The 26,040-nt window shown below is 39.7% G+C and overlaps 1 protein-coding gene across 1 annotated transcript; it reads left to right on the forward strand.

The window, feature by feature from the left end:
• Window positions 1-6,577: 6,577 nt before the first annotated feature.
• Window positions 6,578-24,464, forward strand: LOC125906150 (mortality factor 4-like protein 1). Its single transcript, XM_049604599.1, has 12 exons — window positions 6,578-6,753; window positions 7,215-7,261; window positions 7,370-7,437; window positions 7,573-7,659; window positions 9,237-9,317; window positions 9,521-9,546; window positions 10,063-10,151; window positions 13,569-13,670; window positions 15,381-15,469; window positions 18,070-18,242; window positions 21,553-21,637; window positions 23,897-24,464. Exons 1-12 carry the CDS (start codon window positions 6,714-6,716, stop codon window positions 23,979-23,981), a joined length of 972 nt encoding a protein of 323 aa, XP_049460556.1. The 5' UTR covers window positions 6,578-6,713; the 3' UTR covers window positions 23,982-24,464.
• Window positions 24,465-26,040: the final 1,576 nt, after the last annotated feature.

Here is a 26,040-nt window from a genome sequence, read left to right on the forward strand (position 1 = left end):
GAGAGGAGCTGTGGTATTGTATGAGGACGTCTGGGATGGTAGAGAAGTATGTTAGAGTGGTGCAGGACATGTATGAGAGCTGTCGGACAGGGGTGAGGTTTGCTGTAGGTGGAAGTGGGAGTGCATCAAGGATCAACTCTGAGCCCCATCTTGTTTGCTGGTGATTGATAGGTTGACGGATGAGGTTAGACGGGAATATTCATGGACTATGATGTTTGCAGATGACATTGTGATCTGTAGTGAGAGCAGAGGAGAAGAGGTTGAGGGTGTGTTTATAACGAAACCAGTTGACATTGGGAATTATTTTAATAATTTCTTCATCAATAAAGTAAATACAATTAGAAACAAGATATTACCGGTCAGTAGTCAATTTTTGGATTACATTATAAAAAATAAGATTATGAAGGACAAGGTGTGTAGGTTTGAATTTGAGAGGATAGGAGTAGAGGAACTGGAGAAGCTGTTGCTTTCAATTAAAACGGATAATCCATGTGGAGCTGATAATTTAGATGGTAGACTGCTACGTCTAGCGGCTAAGTTTATTGCGGCGCCTGTATGTCATATCTTTAATTTATGTTTTCAAAACGGTGTTTATCCACAGATGTGGAAGATTGCAAAGGTTACTCCGCTGAGAAAAAACAGCAGGGAGACATTTGCAGGCCCGAATAGCAGGCCTGTCAGTATACTACCTGTATTAAGTAAATTGATGGAAAAAATTATATGTAAGCAGATTCAATGTTGTTTTGTACTAAATAATATTAACACTGAGTGTCAGCACGCATATAGGGCTGGCTATTCCACGAACACGGCACTAACATCGTTGACTGATAACTGGCTTAAAGACATTGATAGGAAGTTAATGGTGGGTGCTGTGCTCCTGGACTTTAGCGCAGCATTTGATATAATTGATCATGAGATATTAGTAAGAAAGCTATCAGCATATCATTTTGAAGAAGGTGTTATTAAACTCATGAAAAGTTATTTGTTTAAGAGGCAACAATGTGTGTTGTTTAATGGTACAATTTCAGACATGGTGACCCTACAATGTGGTGTCCCACAAGGAAGTTGCCTTGGACCGTTATTATATTCAATTTATGTTAATGATTCACCACATGTATTAAAAAATGCACGCATGGAAATTTACGCGGATGATACTACAATGTATGTCTCTGGGGAAAATGCTGTGTTAGTAAACAAATTATTGCAAGAGGAGCTGATGTTAGTCTCTTATTGGGTGAGTGAAAATAGGTTAAAGATGAATGTTTTAAAAACAAAGAGTATCATGCTGGGCTCTAGATATATGCTAAGATCTAATCCTGAACTCCATCTTGTTTTACAGGGTGCTAATATTGAGCAAGTTAGAGAGGCCAAATTGTTGGGTGTGATTATTGATGAAACACTTTCGTGGTCATCACATATTAATAAAATAGTGTCTAAAATGAGTAGAAATATTTCAATGATAAGAAGGGCCGCACACTTGTTGTCTGGCTCAACGGTTCAACTAGTATTGCAATCTTTAGTACTATCTTGTCTTGAGTACTGCCCAACAATATGGTCTAGCGCTTCAAAACAAGACTTACATGAACTCCAGATCACTCAAAACAGAGCGGCACGCCTCGCACTCCGCTGTAATGGAAGGAGTAGTGTTGAATGGATGCATGGAGTACTGTCTTGGATGAAAGTGGATCAAAGACTGGCATGTAGGCTTGTGACATTTCTGTTTAATATTTATCATTCTGGTAAATACAAGAATTTGTTGTTTCAGCTACAACCTATAAATGCTAGACATGGCTATACCACTAGGCATGCTATGTGTGTTCACTTTACTCTACCGCTACCAAGATCTAATGCACTGAAGAGAACTGTAATGTATAGAGCAATAGCATATTGGAATAGGCTCCCGCCAAATATAATTAGGATAGATAATAAATTGAGATTTAAAAAGAAATTAAAAGAAGCCATTATTGGTAAAGAAACTGTGTTTAGTTAGCAAGTTGAAATTGCAGAACTGTAATGATGTTTTGGGTTATTTGAATGAGGTATGTTGATTGTACATTAAGAGTTATTAGAAACACTGAGTTTTTCTGTTTGTTTTGTTTAAATTTGAGTATGCATTTGGTTTTTGTATTTTACTGTATTGTTTCATTGTATTAAGTTTTTATTTTGATTGTACTGTATATATGAGTGTCTGGACCCCAGGAAGAATAGTCTTCACTTTGGGAAGACTAATGGGGATCCATAATAAAAACATAAAACATAAAACAGGGAGCGGGTGGAGGAAAGGTATGCCCTGGAAAGGAGAGGAATGACAGTTAGTCATAGCCAGACAGAATAAATGTGTGTGAATGAGAAGGACCCAAGTGGAACGGTGAGGTTACAGCAGGAAGTAGAAAAAAGAAGGTGGAGGATTTTAAGTACTTAGAGTCAACAGTCCAGAGCAACAGAGAGTGTGTAAAAGAGGTGAAGAAACAAACAGGTGGAGAAGTGTCAGGTGTGATAGAAGAGCAGAGATGAAGATGTTGAGGTTCTCTTTGGGAGTGACGAGGATGGATAGGATTCTTCTTCTTCTTCTTTTTTCTTTTTCTTTTAATTCTTTTTCTTCTTTTTTTCTTTTTCTTGTTCTTCTTTTTCTTCTTATTCTTTTTTCTTTTTCTTTTTTTCTTGTTCTTTTTTCTTTTTCTCCTTCTCTCTTCTGTCTTCTTTCTTCTCCTGTAAGAACTATTCTGAGGTGCTTTACCTGTCCTACTTTTTCTATCTGAGTAATATTATTTTCTGCTATTTATATTTATGCTCCGCTACATTTCAGAGGGAAATATCTTACTTCACTAGATTCATTTGAAAGCCGACCCCACTACTCACATTTCACAATGAACAATATATGAAATGCATTTTAGGGTCACATAACAGGCCACGAAGTAGCTCAGAGAGCACTGAAAGTACATTTAATCAAGTACTTGAGCTCAGTTCTTAGGTGCTCTAGAGTTTATCATTTCTACTTCTCTATACTTCTACTGGCACTTGTGTTCCCTTGGTAATGAGCTGATTGGCTCCTACCTGCCCTTGTTATGTGGGGAGAGGTATAAGTGAGACACGAGAGAGTGAGTGCCTCTGCTTAAGAGTGAGGAGAAGGTGCTGTACCCTTAAGCTGGGATGTGTTACTGTTTTGCCATGTTGGTAAAAAATTAAATGAAGAGGAAGAAATAAATGTTGTAGCCCACTTATTACCCACAGCCTGGAAGAACGTTAAGAGTCAAGAAAAGAGGGATACAAAGTTAAAGAAGTTGATAACAAATGGCAAAGTGAATAAATCCCAAGAAACTAGAAAAAGAGGTTAAATTAGGGCCCAAACTCAAAGATCAACTAAGCATTAAAGAAACTAAAGCTTCAGTCTAAGGGGTGGCATGGTGATGTGGTGGTTAGCACCGTCGCCTCACAGCAAGAGGGTTCCCGGTTCGATCCCGGGTGTGGGACCCCCTCTGTGCGGAGTTTGCATGTTCTCCCTGTGTCAGTGTCACCTGTCCTCTCCAGGTACTCCAGCTTCCTCCCACAGTCCAAAGACATGCAGGTTAATTGGTGACTCTAAATTGTCCATAGGTGTGAATGTGAGTGTGAATGGTTGTCTGTGTCTATGTGTCAGCCCTGTGATAGTCTGGCGACCTGTCCAGGGTGTACTCTGCCTCTCACCCAATGTCAGCTGGGATAGGCTCCAGCCTCCCCACGACCCTGAAGAGGATGAAGCGGTTAGAAGATGGATGGATGGAAGCTTCAGTCTAACACAATATCTCTGTATTTTTTTTTTACTGTGCAGTCAGAAAGGCTTGAAAGGGGCTGAAAAGGAGTCATTAATGGAGATGCAGTAAAACATTTTTGCAGGTTTTTAGGAGTCATTAATTAAAGGGTCATGGGTTTCTCACAAACTTTGTTTGACAGAAACCCCTCGGAGGTATTTGGTCTGCCTCCCTTGAGTCTTTCTGACATTTCATAATGAGTCTTTGCCTTTTCTCATGCAGTCCCTCATGATTAATCTCTACGGGATCATTTCAGAAAGTGTATTATTTTCCATTTTAACTAAAAAGCAGCCAGTATTTGAAGGGTTGAAAAGATGTTTATTCGTCTTGGAAGGGGGATTAACTATGACGCTGTAGTCTGTCTGCTGCAGTTGATGGGACTCCGTGGGCTTAACTGTTGTCCATAACAGGAGATTGAACCTGTATCTCCTAGCTGATGCTGTTATCCTCATTCTCACCACACATCTTGGCCTTGCAATGGTAAATCATGTGAGAAGGTGAACATCATATTAGTGTTCGGATCTTAAATTGGATTTAATGGTGCAGAGACTCTCAACCAGTTTCAGACTTCACATGGTCTCCACTGTACCACTCTAAGTTTTCCAAAATTGGTCGTCTGTCAGTGCTATTAAAAATGCAACACAGAAGTATTTCAAACATCAAATTCACATGACAGTGTGACAACTCACTAAATTCAGAGTCTGTGAGAAATTTATGACCTAAGAAATATGGTCACAGGCCAGAAAAAGCTCAAACACACTGATGCAGTGACTCCACAAAAATGTCCTCTTCACTTCAGTTCGTTGCCCAACAACAAGCTAGAAGCGGATTTTTTGGAAACATTTGGAAGTCCGTGTTCTCACAGTCACAGATGACCTCATATTGGAACCCTATTTTTCTTTGCTGAGACAAATCAAGGGTCGTGATTCATGCGTGGGCTGGTTTCTCATATCAGAAGTGTCACTAATTAGCAGCTATTAGTAAGAAGATTCATGATGAAACAGGCTGTTACTTTCTGCTTCTACTTTTCCTCACATGCTGCAAAGGGCCACAGGATGATTTCGGACCCGGGTGCTGCGGAAACGGCCTTGTACATGGGGCACCTGCTCTACCACTAAGCCACAGACGCCCCCACTGTCTGCATGTTTAACAGCATGTCATCGACTCTGGCTAAAATAGGGCAAACAGGTCGGTGGATGATGCAGTCAACATGGGACTGCACTACATCCTGCACCACCTCGACTCCCCAGGGACTTACGCAAGGATCCTGTTTGTGGACTTCAGCTCGGCTTTCAACACCATCATCCCTGAAATACTCCACAAGAAGCTCATTTAGCTCACGGTGACTGCCTCTACCTGTCAGTGGATTACCAGCTTCTTGACTGACAGGAGCCAGTGTGTGAGGCTGGGGAGCATCACATTCAGCTCCCAGTCCATCAACACTGGCGCCCCCCAGGGGTGTGTCCTCTCCCCACTGCTCTTCTCCTTACACCAGCGACTGCACCTCAGGTAACCCTTCTGTGCAACTCCTGAAATTTGCGGACGACACCACGGTCAACTGTCTAATCCGCAACTGTGATGAGTCTGTATACAGACAGGAGGTGGAGCAGCTGGTCCTATAGCGCGGTCAGAACCACCTGGAGCTGAACCCGCTCAAGACTGTGGAGATGACAGTGGACTTCAGGAGAAGCCCCCCGACACTACCCCGCCTCACCACAGGTCAAGGGTCAGGAAACGGACAGGAAACATCACTGTAGACCCCTCACACACTGGGACACAATTTGTTTATACTCCTCCCCTCCGGTAGGTGCTACAGAGCATTGTCGCCAAAACCACCCGTCTCAAAGACAGTTTCTTCCCCACAAGGTGTTGCTCTGATGAACCCCTAAACAGTCACAGAGTGACAGGTCAAACAACACTGCATCCTTGTATACTGTATATATTTAAAAAACAAACAAACAAAAAAAACATTTACAAATCAGATACAGATAGTTTTGCTCTTAAGCTGCTTATTGACAATATCTTACACAATGTTCAATACCTTCCAAAGAGCTGTATTTTGGTCAGGGTGGGAAAGCAGCATTTGACATGAAGTAGGATACTCACTGCTCCTGAAACCTGGCACCTCTTTGCCTTCAGAAGTGCATCAGTATTAGGTGTGCAAAGTCATCCAGTGAGCCGAACTGGACTCTTTGAAGAACCAGCCCTGGCCCCCGGGGCGTATGTTTGATGCCTGTGCACCAGACCTTTAAGTCTCAGGCTCCCTCTACCAATGCAACATCAAATAAGTAAAACGAAAAAGAGGAGCACACAAGTAAAACAAAATGAGAATTGAAACATAGTTTAAGTTAAAATAAAGTATAAAATGTGACATAAATAAAACATTAGATAAAGTAATTTACACTGTAATTGTCAGTCAATGAAGTGAAAGTAAATGGGAATGCAGTATATGCATGAGCAGAGGTATAATCATATACAACGGTGTAGAAAGTTATAAAACAATAAGTAGCCTACTATTAAATGGTAAAGTAAGTGAAATTATTTTTTAAATATTACATGTAATTGAGTAAATTTAAAGTAAAAAATAACGTTAATATTAAGGTTTGAAGTTAGAATAAAAAATAGACTTTTTTATTTTTTTTTATTTATTCTTTTATCTATTTATAGGCATTTTGGAAAATACAGATTGTGCTGGAAATACTACCAGCCTGCGAGATCTTTGGTTTGATCGTCATTTTTCCGAGTTTCAGGAGGAGCACCATGAACGCCCCACGGTGTGGTCATGTGACCCAGCAGCAGGCGGGCCATTCTCAGCTTCTCCTTCGCTCTTTGGCACCAATGTCGGAGGTGTTTGTGCCTGGAAGAAATGGACTCTGGCAATGCACGAATTTGATCATTCAGAGATCCGATCAGCTGAGTCTGTGAATGGCGCCAAAACAGGACCCTAAACCTAAATTTCAAGAAGGTGGGTGCTGAGAAATAACGCGGATGTTACAACGGCTGGAAGGGGGCGGGTTTGTTGTTGTTGATGCTGCTGCTGTAGCTCGACAATAGTGGTCTCCAGGGAAGGAGAACAGAGCTCCAGAGCCTTTATTTGTGTCCATATTTGTGGGGAATTAATTTCAAACACGCCCAAATTTGATTCACATTAAAGCTATTCACCTTAAAATAAAGTTAAATGTGTGAAACAGACGTTAACGCAATGCTAACAGCTAGCTAGCTTGTTATTTATGCTATGCACGAGCTAAACCCTTTCAGTCACTGACACACAAAAGAGCCTCTGAAACCATGCCAGTCTAAGTTATATTAGTTCAAACTCTATCTGAGAACCTTCACAGTAGTTTAAGGAGTTATTACACTTGAATGTTTTGTAATTATTTTGTTCTTATCTCTTGTAGTCCTTTCATTTGTTTCCTCTCTTCGCAGGTGAAAGAGTCCTGTGCTTTCATGGGCCACTGCTCTATGAGGCAAAGGTTTGTCTGTCCATACTATAATTGTTGTTATGAATTGATTATTAAGTGCAAGACAAATGTCAGCCAACGTATTGACTTAGAGCTGTGTGTGTTTTCTTGTTTTCACAGTGTGTAAAGATCAACATAAAGGATAAACAGATTAAATACTTCATTCATTACAGCGGATGGAACAAAAAGTGAGCAGCTTGGTTTATTACTGTTTCATTGTTTGGTGTCTGTATCTCTCTCTGATCCCCTGCTGTGAGTTAAACCAGTGAGAACTTTTCTTATTTTTTCCATTGTGATGGTTTGAGATGTTTTTTCTGTTGCAGCTGGGATGAATGGGTTCCTGAAAGCAGAGTTCTCAAATATGTGGACAGCAACCTTGCGAAACAAAAAGAGCTTCAAAAGGCCAATCAGTAAGTAAAAACAACCAAAAAACACCTCCCTGATGTTGAATATTTTGTCATTTTTCTCCCAAATTGCTTCAACATTTACAAAAGAGAGCAAGACAGTTTGCAGTCAGTGTTGGGAAGATTACTTTTGAAATGTAATAGGTTACAAATTGCTAGTTACCCTGTTAAAAATATAAGTAATGTAATCATTTTAATTACTTCATTGAAGTAATGTAACTTATTACATTTGATTACCTTTCCAACAAATGATTTAATCTGGGCAATTGAGCTGTAAAATGTCCAGAAATAGGCGATGCTAGAAAAAAGCATCCCTGCACATCGAAAAAAAAAAAGCAAAACAACAGAATATGTTTTATCCTACACGTAGATTGTAAAAGTAATGACATCACCCATTGGTTTGTGGACTCTTGTGCAAAGCCTTGAGTTTGGTCTTTTGGTCATCACTGTCTTGGTTTTTTGGAGCCAGAAGTGACCGTATTTGGGTGAGAGGCTGGAGCTTAAAGCAGCCCTGCCCTTCACTGTGTGTAACGTTAAGCCTTAAAATGTAAATGGGTGAGTTAGATAGAAATTCACCCCCGTACAGTTGTCTTGAATGTTGAAATTAGCTATAGAGACCAAAACCATTTTTATACCAGGTTGTGAACATGTTTATTTATACAGAGCCCTACATGGGCTGGGACAGAGCTACATTGCTAACTCCCTTGTTAACTATTTGCCTCCATGACCACTGCGATCATCTGCTGCTGGTTTATTGGAGGTTCCCAGCAACAGCTGGAAGAAGATCAGGGATGCGGCCTTTGTCAGTGACGCCCCAAAGCTATGGAACACACTACCTATAGATATCAGGGAAGCTAGCTCACTAAATATTTTTTAAAAGAAAGCTAAAAACATATCTGTTAAATTATGCCTTTAACAAGCTCTGACTTTCCAGATACAGGTCTAAAACTCTTTCTTTTTGTGCTTTTACTTTCTATTTACGCTTCACGCTGCTTAAAATTTTACTTGATTTTATTATTTATAGTTTTACAACTCTGTGACTTAATGAATCAGTTCTGTTTCATGTTCATTCTGTCTGTTTTCACGTGAAGCACTCAGTGCTTATACTGGCCTTATTGTAAAGCTTTTTGTACTGCATTTCTTGTATGAAAGGTGCTATATAAATAAAGTTTATTATTACTATTTATCTTTATTTCTTTTGTAAAATTGGACATTTTAACATGGGGGTCGATGAGGATTGACTCGCTTCTGGAGCCAGCCTCAAGTGGCCATATAAAGAACTGCAGATGTTGGCACTTCATGTTGACTTGCTGCTTGACTCTACATATAACCTTTTTACCGAAAATGGTATATTTGGATGTAACCCCTTTGTAATCACCAACATTTTGATTAGTAACTGGAATTTAATTACATATTTTTTTCAGTAACTGTAACTCATTACAATTCCATTTATTTTGTACTTCATTAACATTCGACTACTTACATGTAGTTATTCCCCAACACTGTTTGCACTTAATTGAATTTATAATTTAATTTTAACTGGATTTATTTTAATGAACTTTAATCATTTTTTTCCTTCCCAGGGACCATTATGTTGAGGGAAAGATGAGGGGTTTAGCACCAAGCAAGAAGATTGCTGCTGTGCAGCAGAAAAATGTTGATCTGTAAGTATCCGCCTCATTTTACCAACTCTGTTAATTCAGTATATTTTAAAGACGTCATATAAGTAGACATAATGTTGAATGGAATAAAGTTGCATGTAGAAACTGAATATAGTCACGATGCAGTTTGGACCGCACAGGGTACATGTGTAATGTGATATTGTCACTTAAGATGTTTCTTTTTTTCTTTTTGTTTTGCATCTTAGGAAAGTGAAAAAGGCAAAGCAGAAGAGTAAGTAAATGTTTCCACACAACATGTTAGTGGCAGCTTTAACTCAAGAAAATATTTTTAAAAATTAAAACTAAAATCTAACATCAGGTATTTGTCTTAAAGGATAGTTTTTGGGTCATCAGAATGAGACCGTAACATTTGAATATTACGACAAAATGTTCATGTATCTAAGATATTATAATACTGCATATTATTGTTTCTGCTTTACAGTCAGCATTGTGAGTGTTTTCACATATTCTTGAAAATCACCATGGAGAAAAGACATTAAGAGTTCCTGTAGCTGTAGATAAAAATGGACTGAAGTGCTGCTTTATTTACATGTCCTACAAACTACATAACAACTTGTTGTTTACCTGCTGATCCAATATGCCTAAAAGCACCGTCTTATTTTGTGAACTTGTTATGGATCTGTTCAGTACAAGAAGAGGCTTTGACCTTGATAACTTTTTCAGACTTTTTTTTCATGAAACCCTCATTTCTTCATAATATATAAGCTGTGATGGGTGTCTCGTTTAGCCCCGGGGCCGGGTGAAGGCACCAGCAGCGGAGAAACGCCGCAGGGACCACGGAAGAAGAGGGCTCGGGTTGATCCCACTGTGGAGAGTGTATGTATCATCAGTTATTTGGAACCCTGTGGACACACATGCAAACATACCCACCTGATTTTACAGCTTGATGAGATCATAGCATGGCATTTTGTTTGTGTGTAAAGCAGAGAAAAGGATTAACTGTTTTTTATCTCAGGGCATATTTTTAATCATAAATTGAAACCATGACTGATTATTTGACTCCAAAAACACAGAGTGGTAAAATATTGGGATGTCAGCCTTATTGATCTAGATGGTTTTGGTGTGAGTTGCTGAGTGTTGTAAATTTCAGCCGTAGAGATGTCTGCCTTCTCTCCAGTATAACAGAAATAAATGGCGCTCAACAGCAATGTCTCTTCCAGAAATCATGACCTGGTTACTCAAGATAATCCACAGACCTTGTTGTGAGCAGTTTCATGGAGGGTCTATTTATTTCTAAAGAACTACACCCATCAACCGTATCACAGCACAGGAGGAAGTGTGCATCTACTGCCAGCTCGCCTAGCACCACTAATGACTAACGTTACAGCTCAGCCGAGGAGGAAGCCTTAAATGTTTACATCTCGGGGTGTCACAAGCATGGACCTCTAACGCATGAGTAGATGCACTTCTCCTTTTGCTCGGTGATGTTGTTGGTGGATGTAGTTCAATAGAAAGAAAATAGTTCCTACATGTAACTGCTTGCAACAAGATCTGTGGATTATCTTGAGAAACCGGGTGTGTTCTATCTGAACTGTCCCTTTAACATACCACCTTGAGATCAGATATTCAAAGAGTCTATTTTCTGCTACTTTACTAGTGGTTTCCAGCTGTGGAGGTAGTTTTGGCTTTATTTGCCCACTGCTGTCGAGGCTTTCAGGTGTATTTTTTTTGGAGCTTTGAGCACCACAAGCTTAGTGCCAACTAGTTCCAATACATTCAAGAGAAGGCAGGCATCTCTACTGCCTACACCTCCAACACTCAGCAACTCACATCAAAACAGTCTAGATTTATAAATAGCACTATAGGTAAGAGAAAACATATGTGTTTTTGATTTGTCAGTGAACTGTCCCTTAAATGCAACTGAGAGATGCTAAACAGCTGTAGTTTACTCAATTTTACATTGAGTAAACTACAGCTCAAACGATTCCTCAAGTAACTCGAATAATTTGATTACTAAAAAGCCTCAAGGCCTTCGTTAAATCCAGAAGAACTACCCAGCTCACTGTTTAACATGGATATTTATTTCTGTTGGACAACCTGTAACCTGTAGAGATATGAATTAATCATCAAAAATCTGTCTGACATTTTATAATGAAGAATGAAATATCACTGTGAGGATAGTTTGCGGGGTAGACCTACAGTACGTGTGATGAATTAGTGGCACAGGCGCTATTAACAGCCATAGCCGTGCGTTATGGTCACCCGTGGTGACAGCTGTTCTGTTGGAGAACCAGGCTGGTGTGAGACGGTAAAACTGCACTTCTTCCCTGCTGTGTTTTTAATCGACAGGTCTAACGAATGGTGGAATGGGCACAGATATCGATATGCAAACTGACTGAAGGGTGTTTCTGCATCAGTTTATGTCTGGGTAATATATGACAAAATTGCGTCCTGTATTGAATCAGTAAGGGACTAGTCTGAGTGGGCGGAAGTTCGCTGCAGAGATCAGCCTCTCATTGGGCGGAACGAGCTACCCGCTGAAGTCCCGCCCTACCACCTCTGGTTGTGTAGTAGTTTTCAACCGTTTTCAACACATCCTTTACTAACTTTTGTGGTGTTTGATCTTGCGGGGATGTAGCCATTTTTCTGCCATGGTTCGCGTCCTGTAGGCGATATTTTTGTGGCCGTGTTACACCAAAACCTGTTTACCCCTGGCAGTATTTTTGCAAGCGCACCATTGCTGTGGCACCGCCCAGAACAACTGTGATTGGTTGAAAGAAATACAAGCAGCCGGGACATTTTTTTCTCCAATCTCAAAGTGAGAGTCAGCCCAGCCAGACCTTTCTTTCTTGAGAAAGGTCTGGTGAGCGAGACTAGTAAGGGACATTACATTTAGTTTTTAATGTGGGACGATCCCATATTATCCGGGGCGGATGACAACCCTATTGTCTACATGCCTGGGTGTGGCGCTGGCATCAGTCACATTACTTTTCCTCAGTTTTACTATCCTTACTTTTATCCAGACCTCTGCAGTCAGGTGCATGTCAGAGCTTTTCCTGGGAAAAAGATTTTGTAGCTTTTATGGACAGTACTGCACTATTCAGTCTGTTAATTAACTTCACCACTGAAAAGCCATTTGACTCAGAAAGTAGTGACATCACCACCACGCTACTGAGAATGTTGTTAAATTCGTAATGTCGCTGCTTGTAGTGAGCTGCTACCCAACACCGTTTATTTTGACAGCTTGAGAAATAGCAGCGTAGTGTGAGTGCGTATGAAATCAGTCATCTGCGTGACTTTTCTTATCTTCTCTTGTACATATTACTCTTGGCTTTAAATAAAGGTAAAGTAATTTAATGAAAACACAAGGTATTTCTTATCAGATTACTCAATTACTCCCAGAATAATCGATAGAATACTTGATTGCTAAAAGAATCGATAGCTGCACCCCTAGAATCAACCCATGCCTGGCGCAGACAGATGAGGTCTTCACAGAACTCGGAGAGGTTGAAGAAAAGGTTTGAATTTGATTGTAAATATATGAAATCACACCATTTATTTTCATTTTATCAGGCTCACAAAGTTGTTTAAGAGGTCAATTTTTTGTGCACGGAAGTGACCGCTGTCCTCTGTGGTCCACATCAAGTGATTCTATGAGCACAGCGTTCTCTCTGGTGCACCCACAGGTCAGAGAAAGACTTGAGTTATTTTCAGAAAGCAAGAAATAGCAGGAAATGTTGCATGCAGACAGCAGAGGTAATTATGATGTGCAAACACACCAGGGTGCCAACAAAGGATTAGTTATGTCACAGTACTTATGTCATTAAAGGCCTGAACATTTGAGGGTGGAGGCTGATTGCAGCCACAGAACATCATTATTCTCTCCTATAAGACCTGACAGCGGGTGTCCAACAGCAGGAGATGTTGGCATACTGGGGTTTTATTTTTACCTCCACCAAGGACTTTTGTTTTCAGTTCGGCTTGTTTGTTTGTGAACAGGATTGTGGAAAAACTACTACCCGATTTTCATGAAAATTAGTGGACGGGTGAAGCATGGGTCAGGGAGGAACCCAGTGAATTATGTTGCAGATAGGAATCACAGGGCAGATAGACAAATTATTTTTTCATTTATTCCTATATTTTTCACTTTGCAGTTTGATATGTTCTTGTTTGTGTCTTTGTGAGACACAGAAGTATGAAGTGTGTACTACAGAACCTTGAACACTGTAGAGGAGAAAGAGAACCATCTCTGCTCCCAGACACCCATAGAAATAATCACCAATGTGTGTCCAGGAGGAGATGTTCACCAACCGTGTGGAGGTGAAGGTGAAGATCCCTGAAGAGCTGAAACCCTGGCTAGTGGATGACTGGGACCTCATCACCCGACAGAAACAGGTGGAAAAATACACACACACACAAAGTGTAACAAGTGGCTGTGGATTTATTTTAGCTATGATGACCTGTGGAGGTTAAAAAGTTGGCTTCACAGTAAAGAAAATGTCTGTATAACAAATTCACATGGACATGCTGCTTTTTAAATACAACTAAATTAATTTAATGATGGAAACACGTTATTAACAACCATTTTTACACCTGGAAACTTGGATTTGGAATTAGGGCTGGGCGATATAGACAACAAATTTATCTCTGTATTTTAAGGCTGAATGGAGACACACGATATATATCCCGATATTTTCTCCTAAGTGACCTACATTACATCAATTTCAAGCTGACCCACAGCTGGGGTCCCCTGTTATTTTTGCTGCATGTGTTTTTCCACAGCAGGGCAGGTATAAGAAGTTTGCCTGTTGGAGGTGAGCTGTTTGCAGAGGTGCAGTAAGAGCCTGTTGTCTGCAGCTCTTCATCAACATCTCACTGTGGCTGATTCTGACTGTACTCTTCCTCTCTGCTGTATTATTAGACTTGTCTTAATTGAAGAAAAGCCGCTAACAAAGTTCAGCTAATTGAGTGATAAACATATTTCATTTCCGATAGATTCTTCATAATAAAAGTCCCCTGTTATTTTTGCTTTGTAAAAACTTTTATTGTGAAGCAGCAAAATAAGGAAATGTTGAGTTTTTCGAGCAGCAACTTCACACAACTTCTAACATGGCTGGAAGCGAACATTTAACAGTAAAATAATAGCAGATATCTAAAGTAAAAACAGGATGCAGGAGAGAAACAAAACTCCAAACCACAGAGATTCAGTCAGAAGCTACAGACTAACTGAGAGCTGAACACACAGAGACTTTTAAAAACACCTTTCTCTCTGGTCTCTGAAGTGAGGAGAGTGTTGCAACACACTTGACGCTTGTTTTAGGGGGAGAACAAAGGTTGCCGGGTGTTGGCTGCGTTTGGCTAGATGTCACTGCTTTTCGACCCACTCCGGAAAAGGTCCATCTCTGACGCAGCTCGGTGTGGAAACGGAAATCTAGACCGATGTAGTACTGTAGACTAATTTACACACAGAGGAGCAGCTCTGTGTCTCTCTTAGTGTTGATGGAGAAACTGTGAGTGAGTGAGTGAGGCAGAGCTGTGCGGAGAGTGTGGGAGAGGAGAGCTGCACACTGGTATGTGTTATGTAATGCAACTTGACCCTCTATCGATATAAATTGTGTTGTCTAAATGTATATCGTGCTTGAAAATGTATCGATACATCGTACATAGTTGTTATATCGCCCAGCCCTACTGGGAATGAACCAGGAGTGAATCACTGTGTCAAAACCAAAATCAGTCCTCAACTCTTTTCTCAGAATTTAGATTCCTTCTCTCGTGTTTTTTTGGAGTCAGATCAGATCTCACAGTACAGTCCACTTCAAAATGATACCACATCATAACACTGTGATAGGTTAAGATGTTGATTAAACACCAAAATTTGACATCACTGATCAGAATTTGTCACGAAAGTCTCCTGCAAAAGGTGGAGGGCAGCAAACTGAAGATCAAAGTTGCAGATGAAAGTCACGGGATGCACAAGCTGTGCAATGTAGCGCTGACAGGAAATTGTTGGACACAATTATACCTGTCGTCGCCTTCAAAGTGAGGAATACGGTGATATTTTGTAACTCGCTAGCAGACTAAATGCATGTTTTCTGTTGCCTACAGTTATTTCATCTGCCTGCTAAGAAGAATGTTGAGACTGTCTTGGAGGACTATGCAAACTACAAGAAATCAAAAGGAAACTCGGACAATAAGTAAGAATCAACGCAAATTATGTGACTGTAGAGACATGTCTGTACCCTGTTATAATCTGTTCAGCCTCATACAATGGTTTTTGCATTCTTCCCCATCACTGTCTTCCCTTCTATGGAATAAATGACAGGTTGTTTCCTGCATTATCTTGTGTCCTTTACCCAGCATGGTGCCATTTATTCACAATATCTACTTTTACCTCAGCCGTGATTAAAGTGTAATTTCAGTGTTTTTCAACCTGGACTCGACTTCCCCGACTCAACTTGTTTTCTTGACTTGGTGGGTAATGGGAGCAACAATTTTTGAAATTGGTCCAGTATTGAGTGAGAACAATGCAGCTAACCGTAGCAAAACAGGCTGCAATATAAACACTCAGGGCACATTTGCACCGCCATGTCCACTGGAAGTGAGTGATTTTGCTGCTGACATGTTCACATTATTATTTTAAGTGTCTGAAAACATAATGGAAAGGATCCCTACAGAAACATATTTGTTAAATATTAAAAGCCTTGAAATCACCATCACAAAACCCACCAAGCTCCATTTAAATAAACAGGTATTTTAACATCAGAAAACACACTTTATTCAAATTTGACCGAGAGAAAATGAAACTCACAAATAAAGTCTTTGTTTCTTCTTTTCACTGTTCCAACCATCACCAACTCTGGTACAGCTGAAATTAACCCTTAATTCAACCAGTTAGATGTGAAGACATGCTGGCTCTATACATGCTAAAATGATTATTCACTAAAGTGGGGTCTGGTTGGTTTGGATGTAACGATTTTGGGGCTGTTTCTCATTAAACAGCACAGATTCTACTCTACAACAAAAAGTCTGTCGGGTCCTCTCCATAATGTTGTCAGACACCTAAAATAAGAATCTGAGCCAGTCAGTGGCAGAAACAAACACTTTTAGTTGATGTAGCAGTGTAAATTATTTGTGCACGTATTATTTTTGACATCTGTTTTAGAGTTAGTCTTTGTAGTTTTTTAGTCTTAAATTCAGGACATTGTAGTCAGCTTTAAGTCATTAGGTTTTGTAGATGTTTTAATCTAATCTAGTTTGATTTATTCATGTATCAGAAATTGGAATCAAGGTGACAGGTTGTATAATAATTTCATTTAGACATTTTTTTTTTTACATCATTTGAAAAGCTCAACGTGTCTCTATCTATGCTCTCAAAAACTTTGACACAACAAACCAACTAATATCAGACAACTAGGATTTGTACCAGGGTTCATTGTAAACTCTGACTTATCAATCACACTGTTAAGAAGCAGAAAAATAACTTACAACAGATTGGTCTCACAGAGTTATTGATTAAAACTAAGCTTTCATCTCTGTCAGAGAAAACTCAGCTGAGTTCAGACTGTTTACTAACAGCACAGCTACTGAGCCTCCTACCTGCCTGTCAAACAGCAATCTAACCATAAACCTCCTGAGACAGTCGGGATTGAGTGGAGTCATGCGGGGTTCAGCTGTGAAGTCTAGAAGTCTGTGAAGACTATTTACTTGAGTTTACCAGCACGTCCCTCGTGCGGCATTTGAAGAAAATTAGAAGCGAGGTTGTCCTCGGCTTTCAATGTCAGATAGTCCACTGCTAACATTTTCGTCGCGCCTTGTCTCATCAACAAAAGTGAAACATAGATTATTTTCAAGATCTGTTTTTAGGTCGTCATCGTCTAGTTTTCATCATGGAAAAAAGATGACAGAAAATATCACCGTGCACCGTGGTTAAATTGCATCCTGTTTCCCGGCTGATAGCTGCAGCATTCTTGCTCAATTCTGGCCTTATTTCAAAAATGACAGTTCCTATTAGTCATTTGGAAACAAAATTATAGGAAAATAGGTTGAAAAGTACCAGATACTGTCTAAGTGTAATTAATTAACAGAATATATCTCCATATTTTAGTCAGTTTGCAAATCATTAATGCTGCTGGCCATTCTCCTAAATTACCACATTTTAAATTGATGGGTGTTTTTTTTTTTGTTGTTGTTTTTTCACCAAGCTACCTTTTTTTAATTAATTTCAGTAGGATATTAAAATACACCTGCTAAGATTAGATACTTGCTTAGTTTAATCAAAGTCGTGGTGTTGTACGGTAATGCAGTGGAGAACACAGACAGATATGAAAATGTTAGCTAGACTGGTGCGTTCATGTGCTCTCTTACAAATCAGAGAAACAATTTACTTTATTATAAGTTAGCAAAACTCATTTTTATTGAGTTCAAATAGAAAAAGTAATGAAATTCATATATTTTTGATGGCATCCCTGATTTCTTATTGTCTTTCTAATGGGTCTAATTGTCTGTCATAGTTTTTTAGTCTCAAGTTTCACATTTCCAAATTCCTCCAAGCAGGTAAACACACCAGGCTGGCCGACTTTAAGCAGTTTAATCTGCATCACAGCACAATGAAAACCCTACACTGACTCACTTTGAATAAACCCAAACAATATATGAGCTTTGACTGATTTCCTTCGTAAAGCAAATTTTAAATTCTCTTCTATTTATGGCTTCCTCAAGCTGTGATCTCTTAAGTCTCCACTGCTGCTCTCCCCAGAGAAATAACATGTGACTTCTCTCTGTGCCCTTCACTTAGGGAGTACGCAGTAAACGAAGTGGTGGCGGGGATTCGGGAATACTTCAACGTCATGCTGGGCACTCAGCTGCTTTATAAGTTCGAGAGACCGCAGTATGCTGAGATCCTTACTGAACACCCAGACATGCCGATGTCCCAGGTGTATGGAGCTCCACACTTGCTGCGCCTATTTGGTAAGGACCCTGGACACACTGTGAAACACATATATACATCAGATACCGCCACAGGCACTAGTTTCAGTGGAAAGTCCCCTGCTGCATCACTTCATGTTGCCGTGTCTGCCAAAGAAATTGCACATGAACACACCACAGAGACTCAAATCGACAGTAAACCAGCATGTATGTTCTGTGCTTGCATGAGAGGAAATAACTCTCCAAACCAGCAGACAGTGGTAGTCTGTGTCCGTCATTCAAAAAGGGAAGCTGAAAGACTGTCTTGACGCTAATTAGCCAGTTAGCACATTAACGACACAATCCAATGACGAAAGAACAGAACATATTTACTGTGTGCCAGTGAACAGTAACACAAACCACAGAGAATTGTTCCAGCTAAAGAGCTTGTGGCTCGTGGTTTGTTTTGGTCTTTCTCCCTCTTGACTTCAGCTCTTTGTTTACTCTCCTTTCCTCTGTTGTCCTTCTCATGCGCTGAGCTGAACTGCCAATCAGAGCGATTTAATTGACCAACATGCTCTGTGGTCTCCAATGTCGATTCAGCAAGATGAAAAAAATCCAACTAGCGCCAACGAGGGCCACAGGAACTCATTGTCAGTCCAACATTGACCAACGTCTGACTGCTGGCTTGGTTTGTCCGGGCCTTTACAGGTTACACACCCACAGTTTAAGATAATGCACCAAATCAACTTAGTTGTATCTCTGCGCTATACAGTAATGAGCATAAATAATGCATGTGCTCAGTTATTTGTGCTCTTTTCTGTGTAGAAATAAGATAACCCATGATGATAATCAGATCAGCTAGTCAGTGTGACATTTACTGTGACAGTTAATGGTGAAATGATTCATAATTGCCGTCACATCGGTTTTTACTGAGGTTAAATTGAACACCACACTCTAGGAAAACTCAGCTGCGTTCTTAAGATGACTGATTTGGTTACTGATGCTAATGATCACCTCTGACTTCACAAATACTCAACAGTCAAGCATAACAGTTGGCTTAAAGGATGAAGGACTGTCATCTCAGCTGAAATGTTCTTTTTACCTGTTATGTGAGAATGAAGCTGATCTAGGTTTCTCACCAAATATAGCCTAATGCACATTAGAAACATGACTAGACAGTAAATTCTATAGATTTCACAAATACTGTAAAAATTCAATTAAAAGTGCAGTCCCAGTTAAACACCCAGTCCCTTTTACTAGCCCAGTGTGGCTAGACTTTCTCAAATAGACACCCAGTCTGGTTGCCAGGTAGTTCATGTTTTTAAGAAGTTCTTTGGATGTATAAAACCAGATTGTTGGCTACCCACTTGAGCTAACGTTAGTTAGCTGCTTAGATCGTGCATACAGATATAAATGTTTAATGTTAGCTCTGTTCATGTCATTTTCCTGAAACCATGAGCACCAGAGAAGACTGTAATTCATTCAGATTTACCAGCATGATGGAAAACAAGTGGTGTCTCCCTTCCTCTGAGGCTGTCATAAAATACAATATGTCTCCATTCCTTGATTAACCGGTATTGCGGCTGACTGATGATCACTATAAAACCGGCACGCCGCAGGAGGCTAAGCACGGGAGATAACTTTGACGCGCCCACAAACTGATTCACACTCTCTCCTTTACTCAGTTCTTTTCTCTTTAATGCCATATCACAAAGCCATGCATTTGATACATGCGCTAATGCAATGAATCATAAGAATACAAGTAACAGGATGAATAATGTGATGTTTAAGCGTTAGCGGTCAACAGAAAGTTTCCCTCCCGACTCACCCTCCTTCGTGGACAAAAACCCAGCACTGACAACAGGAGAGCATAATCATCCGTAATCACAGAGGGCACCACACAGTGACACGCCCACCACCGAAGCACCAATGGCGTGTACTCACCCACGTCACATAGACATCCAGATTTACCAACATGACACACACACATATGACTCCTACACCCGGTAATGTATGTATATTCCTTTAGTCCATAAGGGTCCACCGATCAAAAGAATCTCAAGTGTTTTTCATGATAATTTATCCAAGTTATGAATGGTGTTGTGTCGGTATGCCGGGTGCTGTAATCCTCAAGTGCCGTGAAACAAGTGTCATGACATAACACATAATTGATATATTATTTAAAGCCCAATTTTTATACAAGTAATATTCATTCTGGTTCAAATAAAAGATTTGAGTGTATTTCCCATCTTTGCTGCGCAGTAGTTTTGTGCAAAAATAATTAAGGGTTATCTCATATATAAGCCTGTTGAGTTCAGTGATTTGAGAAAATAATAGTCCAGGCAACTGTTTGAAGTTTGAAGATAAGTAAACAAATCTAATCAGATTAATCTACAATTGAAATAATCGTTAGTTGCAGCCCCAGTGGTGGCTGTGTAGGACTGTTTCCATCTCGTGTGACCCAGACATTTCCAAAAACTCCAGAGCTTTAAGTCTGAGAGTCAAAATTTATTTATGTATTTACTTCCAAAATTCATACTATGTTTTTATCTATAATAATACTTCGCTTCAGTCTATATTTGTTGGTGTTTACCCTTTAAAAACAACATTTTCATCGCTGTCAAAAAACTGCTTGCTCTCCTACTTGCTGCACACAAAGGAAGGCACATACTTGTACATCATAAATGACGTTTGCTCATTAAAGACAGTTGGTTTTATAAAAAAGATTAACGCATTTAATCCAGTAAATCTCCTTATTCGAATCGAGGATTTATTTTACTTTTTTTTTTTTTTTTTTTTTTTTTTTTTTACAGTGATGGCGTCATAAAATAGAACGACAGACATCAGAGGCTTTATTTGAAAACCTCAGTAGCAGCTTTGAATTTAAAAGTGACATACACAACAGCCATAGAATCTCCAGAAAATCTATGATACAGTGATACATATAAATACAGAATATTTTGTCCATATCAGCTACCCTGGGGTCTGTTTTCATCTCAGGTCAACAGCTGTGTTTAAAGAAAAAAACATGTATCCCACTTAAAAAAAAATAGATATACAGGTCATCTTTTGCACGTCTATCCATTTGGAAGAGTGATTCCTCCTCAGGTGCTCTCCCTGAGGTTTCTACCATTTTTCCCCCATGTTTAAGGTTTTTTGGGGAGTTTTTCCTTATCTGCTGTAAGGGTTTAAAGGACAGTGGGATGTTGTGTGCTGTAAATAGACTTAAAGTCTGTGTTTATAAGGTACAAACATGAGTATGACATGTTATTTCTGTCATTTTTACATTCTCACTATGTTAAAAAACATCCTCCACCCTGCTGTCTCCCTCTGCATGGTTCCTCACACGCTGTCTGTTCTACTCTGACAGTTCGTATTGGAGCCATGCTGGCCTACACTCCACTGGACGAGAAGAGCCTGGCTTTGCTGCTCAGTTACCTCCAAGATTTCCTCAAGTAAGGTTCAACTCCGACCACGCCACCAGAGCCTCCATGTCATGCTTGGCTGATTCTCAAATGTCATGTTACATCCACATTCGTATTAGTGCAGCCAAGCTTTGTTGCAAATCCGCAAAACATGAAATTGATTTTCTGCTCTGGAAAATATTTTTGCTGAGACTGATGGACATTCAGCAGCTTTTTGTGGCAGATAGATCTGACGTTTGGCTTCTTTTTATTATTTAAAATGGTTTCGGAGATGAGTCATGCGTGGTGTTTGATTCGTTTTGATTAGTTGTGTCAAATCTTTATCAAAACTAAGTCCGAAACAGCACTGCAGACATATTCTTACTGGCTGAAGTAAATCGGATTCTCAAGTGGTTGAATGGTGACATAACACAACATTTAGGAATAGTGCGTATTTAGGTTTAATTTTCAGAAATTACTCTTCACGGAACAGCTTGTGCAATGTTAGAAACACATTGAAATATAAAATATAGTAATTCTGAGCAAAAGATCTCAAGGCACAGAAATTACCCGAAGTGTCAAGATCCATGTACTTTTTTCAAACATTCAAGTGAAGTCTTTTCAGCCAGAGCACCAGACTGGAAAATGGATTAATGGGGACCTTACTGAGGCATTCTTTTCTTAGTTAATTACACTTCTGTGTTTGCCAGCATGATGTTACTCTCTGACCAAAAGACCGCATTAGTTGTAGAAAAGAAGGGATAACAGAAGTTTCTAAAAATCCGTGTGAATTCAGTCTAAATATCAGGCCAGAAAACCTCTGACTTATCATGTCAGACATCTTTATGTCACTGTACTCACTGTCAAAAAAACACTATAATATAAGACACTGGTTAAATGGTCTGTTGACACACTGCTGATTGAATACATTGGGGAAAAAAGGTAATTGGTGAGCTGTGTTGAATATTGAGTGGTCTGATGTTTTATGAGTTAAACACATCATTGTTCAATAGAATTTGTAAATTTACTGAGGCAAACAACTCGAGGTTTAGCCTTGCACCTTGCCGTAGAATAATGTCACACTCCTCCCATCCACAGTACACTCATTTCCATGATTTTATATATGCAGGCAGTGAATCTTATTAACTTCCACACCAGACCTGTAAGCTCATTCTCAGTTTCCTGTGAAGAACGCTCTCTCATTTCATCTGTTTTTTTAACCAGATGAACCTTACTGAATGTCCAACTGTACAAGACTCCTTTTTTTTTTGGACTCTAATTTGCCAGGATGTAGAGTTGAGGGATATTTTTCTTTGTTGAAATTAAGCCTGCTGTGCAGAATAAAGACTTTCTTACTTTCTTACCTCAGTTTAAAAATCATCAGGGTTCCTGTGAAACATTAAAAAGTCTACAAAGGGACTGAATTATTCATCTGAAAATAAGACCTCAGTTGCTACTAAGATGTCTTAACACAATCTTTTTGATGTTTAAAAAATGCCGTTAGTTGTAAAAACCTTGGGTGCCCTCCAAATTGCATAGTTTCTTTTTACTTTTAGTTGATACTGCAGCTGCCCTTAAAAAGTCCTTCCTATTGCATGCAGTATGCACACAATCGAGACATTACGCCCTGAACTTTGACCCTCTTGCTTTTTTATCCGTTACCATGGAAATAAAACAAACGCCACTTATCAAATTCGCCACAGATGGAGATCAACCTGGAGAGCTCTGCTGTTGTTATTTTGCAATGTATGTAGTTAAACTTTAAATTTACAACTGCACAGATTGTAGATTTGAACATATTTGTGACAGTGAAATTACATCTGCAGTTCTCTATCAGTCATTTTCATCTTCCGTCCTTTTGTTGTTTGTGTTATTTATGATTATTTTGTTTACTTGAACAATTAATATTCCTATTATTATGATTCAGCTGGTCATCAGTTGCTTGAATGCGCCGTCATCTGTCATTGCAGCTTCTGAAAGCTGTCAATCAGCTGTCATCAGTTTGCGTCTCAGTAGAGGCAACATATCGTCCACTGTGCAGAGGATTGTGGGTCAGAATAGCCAGAAAAGCATGTTGGCTTACATACTGTAAAATCAGACTGGATGTAGTAGAACATCCTGGTATTTTTGGCACACTGCATTTGACATACTAAACTATATAGTATGGTAGTGTGGGGATTGGAAAGCACAGCCGGTGTTGGTGAACAGATAGCTAACAGCTGTGGACATGGCCGCTGTTGAGGGACAAATGTTTCAGCTTTCAGTAATAACCCTTCCACACAATAATGATCAATCTGAAATGTTCTTCAGGTACCTGGTGAAGAATTCATCCACCCTCTTCAGTGCCACCGATTACGAGGTCGCGCCTCCAGAGTACCACCGCAAGGCCGTGTGAGAGCTCTCAGCACACAGCGCTCCTGTCGATGCTCATCTCCCACGCCACATGTAAAATAACCATTACCATCCTTTTGAGTGCAGACTTGGATGAGATTTTTCACTTGAACTGATTCACTTCCTCCGTAAAGGTCTCCGGAGCTTGTCTCAGTTCAGAAGTTAAAAAAAAAATACATAAATGAGGAAACCTTTTTTAAGCAGAAATGCTCCTCTCTTCTCCCTCTGTCCTTTTTGCTCTCTTATTTGAAAAATACACATGAAAAAAATGTATTTTCTGTCAACGAGTGTCTGTTTCCACAAACAGCTCTTTGGTGTTTTTGTGCATTCCACCTGATAGATATTTGTTACTGTTGCATGTGTGTATTTATTAGTGTTTCTTCTGCCACATGAGGTGCAGTGTAATGCTGGACGACACGCTCAGCACTCAGCAGTTGATGTTTTTGTAACTGTATCTTGTGCATTTGTATCAATTTGTAAAAAAAAAAAAAAAAAAAAAAAAAAAAAAAAGTTTCTACACAATCTCTGAATTGTTCGTGTTTTCTTGTTCGTATCTTGTAAAATATTTAGTGTCATCACTGTTCTTCCAAAAATGCATTTTGCTAAATTTCTGACGAAATAAGATGAAAAAATGACAGAGGAAAGTCTCACAGGGACATCAAGGCACAACATCAGACATCAAAGTCTTTGATGGTTTCATATTCATCTGAGGGGCAGGTGGGCAGAGACATCTGTCTGTCCTACACATGGTCAGTTTATTAAAAATATAACGTGCAAGTGCCACCTTTTATTATTCAAGGTAAAAAAAAATCACTGGGATGAAACTGATTTTAAAATAACTTTGTTTTTAAGACTAGTATTACAAGTATTAAAGACAAGTATTAAACACATCCCAAGACCAAAATGAATAAATTATTTTTACCTGACATACAGATGTTTTAAAGGGACAGTTTACCCCCATATCAAAAAATACGTAGGTCCTTTTCCACCGACATTTCCAGGAAGCTTTATTTCCAGGAATTTATTTACGTGGGTAAAAGAATTCTTGGTAATCTGTGTGGTTTACGTTTCCGCCGCACCTCAAAGTTCTGGAAAATTTATTCAAATCAATAGACCCAGCCGTTTCTAGTCGCCGACTCAAAGTCCCACTGAATTTCTTTCTCGGCAAATAGTTCAAAAGAGCCTGGACCTCGTCATCCATCCACTTCTCGTAGCTTCTTTTCTTTGCTCCATTTTCCAAATGATCAAAACACAAACAAAGTGAAGCTTGTAGAAATGAAATAAAGTTTGCAGCCACACTGGCAAGGAAGTGTGGAACACTGCAAGTGTGTTATGCTAGGGCTACCTGGGTACCAAGTGGGTATGGACCCAAAATTGGCATCTTATCTGGGCCCTTATTGGGTAAACCCACTCATGTGTGCAACTGGCATGGGCCCAGTGTGGAACCTGTGGACAATCCCACATAGGGCCCATTTTCACGTCCATTTACGACCCACATGGGCCCCGTATGCAAATGTTGGCTGGGAAAAAAGATGCAGTGTTTTCAGACTTCAAATAATGCAAAGAAAACAAGTTCATATTCATTTTTAAACAACACAATAATGTTTTAACAAAGGAAGAGTTCAGAAATCAATATTTGGTGGAATAACCCTGATTTCCAATCACAGCTTTCATGTGTCTCTGCATGCTCTCCGCCAGTCTGTCACATTGCTGTTGGATGACTGTATGCCACTCCTGTGGCAAAAATTCAAGCAGCTCAGCTATGTTTGATGACTTGTGACCATCCATCTTCCTCTTGATCTTCAATGGGGTTCAGGTGTGGAGATTGGGCTGGCCATGACAGGGTCTTGATCTGGTGGTCCTTCATCCACACCTTGATTTACCTGGCTGTGTGGCATGGAGCACTGTCCTGCCTGAAAAACCAATCCTCAGAGTTGGGGAACATTGTCAGAGCAGAAGGAAGCAAGTTTTCTTCCAGGAAACCTTGTACATTGCTTTATTCATGCGTCCTTCACAAAGACGAGTCTGCCCAACCACCAAATTTCACAGAGGGTGCGAGACAC

This window comes from Epinephelus fuscoguttatus, linkage group LG2, assembly GCF_011397635.1.
Source record: "Epinephelus fuscoguttatus linkage group LG2, E.fuscoguttatus.final_Chr_v1".
NCBI classification, from domain to species: Eukaryota; Metazoa; Chordata; class Actinopteri; order Perciformes; family Serranidae; genus Epinephelus; species Epinephelus fuscoguttatus.